This window comes from Camellia sinensis, chromosome 8 (genome assembly GCF_055761805.1).
Source record: "Camellia sinensis isolate YWXY chromosome 8, ASM5576180v1, whole genome shotgun sequence".
Lineage (NCBI taxonomy): Eukaryota > Viridiplantae > Streptophyta > Magnoliopsida > Ericales > Theaceae > Camellia > Camellia sinensis.
Genome location: NC_138968.1, coordinates 19,836,575 through 19,844,424, shown reverse-complemented (window position 1 = coordinate 19,844,424; position 7,850 = coordinate 19,836,575). Strand labels below are relative to the sequence as shown.

At 32.1% G+C, this 7,850-nt stretch overlaps 1 protein-coding gene across 5 annotated transcripts; it reads right to left on the bottom strand.

Annotated features, from left to right (window-relative positions):
• Positions 1-200: 200 nt before the first annotated feature.
• LOC145796844 (serine carboxypeptidase II-2-like) lies at positions 201-5,702 on the bottom strand. 5 transcript variants are annotated; one of them, XM_082882204.1, is made up of 7 exons: positions 5,482-5,702; positions 5,276-5,388; positions 4,906-5,189; positions 3,931-3,983; positions 3,413-3,504; positions 3,101-3,172; positions 201-2,572 (listed from the first exon to the last, which is right to left on the bottom strand). In XM_082882204.1, the coding sequence occupies exons 3-7, from the start codon at positions 4,916-4,918 to the stop codon at positions 2,365-2,367; spliced, it is 438 nt and encodes a 145-aa protein (XP_082738330.1). In that variant the 5' UTR covers positions 4,919-5,189; positions 5,276-5,388; positions 5,482-5,702; the 3' UTR covers positions 201-2,364. The 5 variants fall into 5 exon arrangements, with proteins under 5 accessions (XP_082738330.1, XP_082738331.1, XP_082738328.1 ...); XM_082882205.1 differs by lacking the exons at positions 4,906-5,189; positions 5,276-5,388; positions 5,482-5,702 and having other exon boundaries at positions 201-760; positions 1,213-1,350; positions 2,443-2,572; positions 3,931-4,872; XM_082882202.1 differs by lacking the exons at positions 4,906-5,189; positions 5,276-5,388; positions 5,482-5,702 and having other exon boundaries at positions 201-760; positions 1,213-2,572; positions 3,931-4,872.
• Between the last annotated feature and the right edge of the window lie 2,148 nt (positions 5,703-7,850).

Genomic DNA, 7,850 nt, shown 5'->3' with positions numbered 1-7,850 from the left:
ATTATTAGTCACCAAAACATTTGATTACGTATTTGGCTACCAAAATATTTGGTAGCCAAATGCTTTAACGTGTTTTTTTTTTTTAAAAAAAAAAAAAATTTCTAAACAACCTGTATCCATTATGAATACGACCTGTACCTTGTATAAATAATATAATCCATCAACACTAATGTTATCAAGCATTCAACAATGTGCACACATTTTAGCTCCAACCATCCAAAAAATTAATATTGAACGTCCAATTATATATTTATTACAAATTCCATAAGAACCAAGTGTAATCCAACGTCAATAATTTAATTTCATACATAATACAAAAAAAACCAACTACTCCCATTACACATTTTAGTTCCAACCATCCAAAAATAAGTTCTAATAAGTACAAGATGTCGTCCTGACATCACTATAAGCTCCCATTGTTCGAGTCCTTCCATAAAACCCTTCAATATTGTTCTCTTACTTTTATTGAGGACAATATGGAGGGAAGGTTGCTCTTCAGTCCTTCCATAAGTACAAGATGTCGTCCTGGCACCAGAGTTGTCTTGCTCTTTAGTCTTGCGACTCAAACTTCCAAGCAACGATGTTGGATCGGTAGTCTCACCAAAAGAATCATAGGCTGTCCTACGGTCATTCTGCTCCTCCAGTCTAGTTGTGGCTAGTAGCTGGGAAGGTGGTGGTGGTGGTGACCGGCTCTTTCATTTCGACTTTATAGATAGCGTCCTTAATGTGCGGTCAGTGTAGAGCAAGATCCATGGATGGCCTGAAAGGAACATTGATGAGTGAAAAAGATTAGCATATTTACAAACAAATTCAAGATTAAGTCAAGAAAATGGTATGGGAAAAAAAAAAGTGAATGATAAAAATTGATGTTTCTAAACATTCAGGTATTGTTCTAGGGCACTGGCATGCTCAGGAGACAAGCCGAAATTGCGTTGGTGGAATCTAGTGTCACACTATTAAAAACCAATTCCATGCTAAATGTTAAATTTGTTTAAAGAATCATGGTCTAAGAAATGATCACTCCATTTGAGAGTTCAACACGCATCAGACCAAATAACTCCGCCATTAAGATTTTCAAATGCCTTTAAACTGATATACTTCCAAAAATATTTTGAAAAAGTCAGACACGAGGCAACCATTCAACAATAGAAGTTGATTAGGCCAGCAAAACCTGTGGGCCCCAATCATTTTCATAAAAATGTATGCTCACACCTTTTTGGCTCTTTGTACTAACATAGGAAGAATGATATGTACTGGGAGACACAGAAAGGAAATACACATATAGGACCATTATGTACTTCGTCTCATGATCTTGCTATTCTTGCTTCAGTTGGTAAGAAGGAGAAGCACCTGTGAAGAATATCCACCATTATCAATACCAAGCACCAGGCATTACACAGACTGGCCATAATTAAAACATAAAACCCTTAGACCATTTACAAAGCTTTTTTGTAACAAGTTTCTATTGGTAGCTTAGTATCCACCGAATCATGTCAAATTATATCACTAAATTTCCAATTACAGGCTCCAACAAATGATAAAAAAATTTCCTAATTGGAAGAAACCACTCAAAAATAAATAAATAAATAAATTGCAAAGATCTAATAAGTAAAGAAACAAAAAGATAAAAAGGTCCATATTCATTTCAACTTCTGGTGTTCAAAAATGCAGCAGAAAGAAAAATATTTAACGGCAATAAAAGTAAGACAACAATATGGAGGGAAGGTTGCTTAGATAATGTGGTTTGCACTGGTATCAAACAAATTATTGAGGAAAGTTATTTATGGAAACAATAAAATAAGTAGTTCATGATACAGCAAAAATACTTCACATCCCAATTATTTACTGAAGGATCAAAAGGTTGGTGACAATATGCGTAAAAAAAATGCAAGAAGCCCCTATATGTTCATAATTCGAGGAACTTTCCCAAGCTCTCTTTTCTGACTCCAAAACAGTTATTTTATCATCTGCCAAAATGCCAAATGTAAGCCATACTAAAACTTAAATTGAAAGGCAAACTCATTCACACAGAATAATATGAATGAATTCTAACAGGGTACGCCTGTTAATGTGACTAGACCTAATCTCGGTCATGATGGCCGAAGATGATGGCATAGACAGCTGAATTGCGAAAAATAGTACATGAAGCCAACAAGAAGTAAATAGAATAAAAAGCTTTAATGAGTTGAGTACGCATTTAACAGGTTCAGCTTTATCATGTGTTGCCAAGACTAGCATATTACAAGCTCGTAAGACTTTGTTTTAATTTCACCTCAACGCATATATTAATGTCGTGAATCATGATGAAATCAGTCCTAATCCAAAATACAAAACCAATAAATTGTTTGTCACTCCTATGCATGTCTACAAAACTTGCCCAACCAATAAATCATTAAATTGTTTATATATAATAGAATTTAAATTTTCATGACGAATACATACACTTCCCCAACCAATAGAATTCCCAATAAAACTTTGTCTAACTTTGTAATAGTTGGTAATAGTTGGAAGCTTCAAGGCATCAATGGAGTATCGAGTTGCAGTCACAGGAACCACTGCATCAGTGTCTCCACTGAACAAAGAAATTTATCTCAATGAATTATTAAGCATGACCAATTAAACAAAAAAATTGGAAACAAAAATGAAGTGTCGAACTTTGTTATTTGTTTTCAACTATAGGAGACTGAACAAATCAGCTGTAGAAGATTTGTTATTTGTTATTTGTTATTTGTTATTTGTTATTTGTTATTTGTTTTGACTGCAAAGATTGATTTGCACTTCTGCAAAAATACTATATGTTAATACTCTGCCTCTTTAAAAACCTCAAGGGTCAGGATGTGGTTGGAGATTGTTTAATTATCAATAGAGAACCAAGTGAAGTAACCTTGTGAAGTACTGATATCAATTTTAAATGTTGCTTCTACAGTGGCATGATTGGTATTCATAAGAAACAAAAAGCAGAAAATTGGTGTTAAAATATATGATTGGTATTCACTGCATGATCCAGACTAATAGAATCCTAAGAAACAAAAGGTAACTAGATATCATATGGTTGCTGAGTGTGAAGTTCTTGAGTGTGAAGTTGGTGTTAAAATATTACCTGTCAACAAGAATATTTTGCATGATAACATCCAACATGGAATGCGCATATTCAGGATGGTCAAGAAAGTTCCTGCATAAATGACATAAAATTGTGAATTACATTAAACTAAAATCTATTGGGTTAACAATGGTGACATCAGTTCAGATGATGCAGATACAATAGAGCATTTAAGAAGTCAAAGACAATCAATGAAATATAACATAAATATTCCAATGTAAAGATAACAAAAAGAATTAATCAAAGTGACAAAAACAACCAAAAAATATCAAAGAGCAGAAAATTATTTGAAACTACTAGGCCAGCAACTACCTTGAGAAGAATTGTATATCTTTCCCATTTTTATGGATTTGAATGCGGTCACCATCAAATTTGCACTCAACAACTACTTCCTTCCCATGAAGCTAGACAAAAGGGACAAAAGTATAATGGAACAGAATTAATTAATGGAGTTAGGACACACAAACTTGTAACAGATTTAAAACAGCAGAGAAAAAAAATCCTAGGAAAGAACAAAATTCAGCCAACAAGAATATTCAATCTAAAATCCATCTTCTTATCAACCTCGTAGAATATTGTCTCCAGAACATCTTTTATTTTTTAGAAGCATTTTAAATGGAAATTTTTTCTTTAAACATATAAGAGTGTTATTAACATACCTGGTTAGAAAACACATAAAAAAAAACATTTTATAACTCATGATCTGAGTTCTGAATCATATCAGATTACATAAAAGCAATATGCTGATATGACTATTGAAATCATATTGGATCATAGACCCAATTAGAAGAAATAACAATACTTTAATAATAGAGAGTCAAGAGTCTTACTTGCCAAACTTTAATAATAGATGTGAACAAACAACAACTTGAAGAAATCTGGCCTGTCAAGATTGAAAGAAATAGATGAAGGGAGATAGAGACACAGAGACACAGCTCGAGCCTCATATATTCTATTCCTATTTATAATCATTTCGGTAAACCAGACACTGCTTTACCTGCATTTCAGTAAACCAGATAGAGACCAAACACTGCTACCAATGTGTCACATTTTAGTCTTTCCACACTCTTAGCTACTCATGCATATATTCTTATAAGTAATTTATTTACAAAGTTCAAATATATATATATATATATATATTAGTGAGGCAAACCTGTGTAAACAGCATTATCATATAAATTAGGGCAAACTGTGAAAACAACATTGTCATAATTTATTCTAGTGTCGCTTCCCTGTATTGAGAAAGAACAAATAAATAAATAACTAAATCTAAATCAAACTGTACATTTTTCCTTCTCCTAAGAGAACAATCAGAACAGACTTAACATGCACATTAAAGAGGAGCAAATTCAAACCATAACTAATGTTAGAAAATTACTAAAGGAGGCCAAAAAGGAGCAAGACTATTCAACATAGGTTTTTTTTTGTATCTTCGCTATTGATTCCCACCATTTATTCATAGCATTCTAATCAACTCTGAGAAATAAATCTCATTCAGGCTATCCCAGTAAAATTTTAAAATACCAGTGACGTGGAGAATAGAATATAAGATAAGGGTATAGTGACAAACTTAGAAGCATAGCATCCAAACCAGTGCTTTGGATGGTCCTAGAAGCATCAAAAAATATATTTTGACAATAACCATGCCAATATCAGATTGAAAACTTAATGCCCAAGAAATATAAATGCATGGATCAGCACATTTAAGACTAAGATGAATATTGAACAGAGCATCCCCATTTCAAGTATTTAATGCACAATTAAAAACAGTAATCCACTTGCAAAAACTGGAAATCATGAAATACCTTGATCCAGCATACATCGAATATGGCATTTTCATGAGCAACCCATTCGTTAACCCTAGCTTTTTCTGCAAATTAGTGGTACAGATTTCAGTACGCCTTGAAAAAATATATAATAATCCCCTACAAAAAACTACAAATTAAAACCCTTCAACAAATTTTTATGAATTGATCTTGCTTGAATTTTCTTGGAAAGTAGACGAAGAAGAAAACTTCAATCGAGTGTTGAATAAGCTAATATACCCATCCTCGTCGGTCACAACAATAATATGAGAATTCTTACTTGTCTGTAGATTAATTTAGGTTACGAAACTTGAATCTGATTCTGAACATCAAAAATCATAAATGTAAATTGGAATAAATGAAATTTCACCTTGCAAAAAGAGAGAGCCATTGGAGGTCTGTGATTGCCGTTGTGTTCGACAACCACAGCTCCGGTTTGAGTGAATTTTGACAAATCATTGTCAGGATAGGGTCTCTTGCGAACTGAAAAAAGCAAAGCTAAACCAAATTAAAGTGTAAATTCGATTGATTTGTGTGTGTTTGTGTATATATGGACAGAGATAGAGAGAAAGGAACCTCTGAATCCATTAACTTCTCTTGATCTGATATCTTGAAAGAATGACAGCGATTTGGAGCTCTCCATTTGCGATGGGGAATAGAGTACAGAGATTATAGAGAGAGAAAGAGAGAAGGGAGAAGATATACTATATATTTTTTAATTAGCGGGGTGTTGCTCGCTTGACATGGCGGGAAAGTTCATTTTGATTTTAGGTGGTTGGCGGTAAGGCTACCCAGCCTTTTTTTTTTTTTTTTTTTAATTACGCTTACCTCCTTTGATATTTTCAATAATTATGCCTCCGTTTGGGAACTGAGTTGGCTTTTTGATTTTTTGACTTTTTTGGCTATTTGAGTCTGGGCTCAAAAGCTTGGTTTGGAAAGGGCTTTTTGGCTTTTTTGACTTTTTTTGTGAGAGAATAGGGTAATGATTACGGGTTGTATGTGATGTTTTGTCTGTTATGGTTCAAATAGCTTATTCTGTCTTTTGTAGCTTAAAGAGCCAAAAGAGCCCAAATGAGTTCTTCCCAAACGACATCATCTCCACTTTATTTTCTTAGCAAAACATTAACCCCCTTTGGAAAATGAGAGATTTTGGGTGTTTTGGTTTGTGTTTGCAGAGTAGTTTTTGAGATAAAAAGTACGAAAATTTGTTTGGTTTGCCTTTTTTCAGAACAACTCCACTATGTAACTCGAATGCGTGAGAGCTCGAATTCTTCGAAATCCCAAAACGATGTCGTTTTGGGATTTTTTTTATATTTTTTATTTTTTCCTTCTCATTTGTCTGAAGAAAAAGAAGAGTCTGAAACAAAGGAAGAAGAAGAAGAAGAATAAGAAGAAGAAGCAGAAGATCAGAAATCAAACCCACTTCCCTTCAACCACAAAATTGATTCAACCACAAAATTGAACACAAAATCAAAATCAAACCCACCCACCCAAAAATCAAACCCAATCAAACACAAAAATCAAACCCACCCATAGATCTGGATCATCATCAACAACAACAACATCTTCATCAACATCACCATTATCAACACATCATCTTCATCTTCAGAGCCAGAAAAAAAATTTAAAACATAGTCTGAAATCGCACCCGCCCCTCCATCACTGTCGCACCACCATCGCCCCGTCCCGCCATCACTGTCGCACCACCGTCGCCTCACCCCGCCATCACCATCGCCTCTCTCTCTCCTCTTCTCTCTCTCTCTTTCCCTCTCTCCTGTGTGTTCAGATATAAACGAGGGGAAAAAAAATTCTAAAACAACGTCATTTCATCAATTCGGGCCATTCAAGGAAAAAAAATTTCAAGCTATAAAACATTTTTTTTTCAGAAATTGTTTTGGAGAGAGAGTTTTAAAAAAAATGATTGATTTGATGTGTATGAGAGAGAGAGTGATTTTGAAAAGTAGGTAACTAAACAAAATTTTGAGATTTTTTTTTGAAAAATTTATTTGATTTTATTACTCTTGAAAATTTGTCCTAATATTTGTCCTAAAATTATAAATTAAAAATATTAAAAATATTAAATTATCTTAAATATTTTTCCTAATATTTTTTTTACTGAAAAATATTATAATATATTTTAAAATTTTATATTCTTATATTCTTATATTATATATATATATATATATATATATATAAAATAAGAAAGAAAAGAAAGAAAGGAAATAAAAAAAAAAAAGAAGGAAAAAATTTAAAAAATTTTTTTTTGAGCCAGCTCAACCCGTGTTTTTTTAGTCGCCAATTACTTTTATAAATCCCTCAAATTTAAATTAGAAATGTCTCCCTCCAAATTTAAATTAACAATAGTGTTTGATTATTGTTAACCGTGTATAACGTAAAAATAATTTTAAAAAGTTGAAAAAATTAATTATTAAAAAATTAAGAAAAATTTTAAAATTTGAAATAATATCAATAAGTCTTACAAATCAGATTTATTTACTCATAAGTCATGAGTGAATTTTTTTTACACACTTAGCCCTCGTTTTGATAATGAAATTTTTTTAAAACTTTTTAAATATATGTTTTGTATCTGTGAAATGATTATTTCATTAGTACTAGTAATAATATTGAAAAATTTATTAAAATGATAAATAATTGGGATATTTTGTCTTTTATTTGTGAATTTTGATTTTTTCTTAATTTATTAGTGTTATTGAAATATGATGATGTAAAAAGTATAAATAGTTTAATTGTACTTTTTAAAAATAATAAATTTATTATTAAAAATTAAATTCATCAGACTAACCTGTAACTATGCCTTTAAATTTTTGCAATGTAAAACTATCGACAAACAGACAATAACAAGTTGCCCATTTTAGCATACCTTTCGCGTGAGGGCTCAATTATTAAAAGATGTGTTCAACCATCAAATGAAAGCCGACTACTTC

What these genes read in the sequence shown, in the direction of transcription:
- LOC145796844 (XM_082882201.1), bottom strand. Translation starts at nt 4,047, where the DNA reads ATGAGGCTCGAGCTGTGTCTCTGTGTCTCTATCTCCCTTCATCTATTT. An exon ending in CTATTATTAAAGTTTGGCAA is followed by an intron (nt 3,505 to 3,930) that starts GTAAGACTCTTG and finishes CCTTTTGTCTAG; the next exon opens with CTTCATGGGAAGGAAGTAGT. An exon ending in GATATACAATTCTTCTCAAG is followed by an intron (nt 3,173 to 3,412) that starts GTAGTTGCTGGC and finishes TCATTTATGCAG; the next exon opens with GAACTTTCTTGACCATCCTG.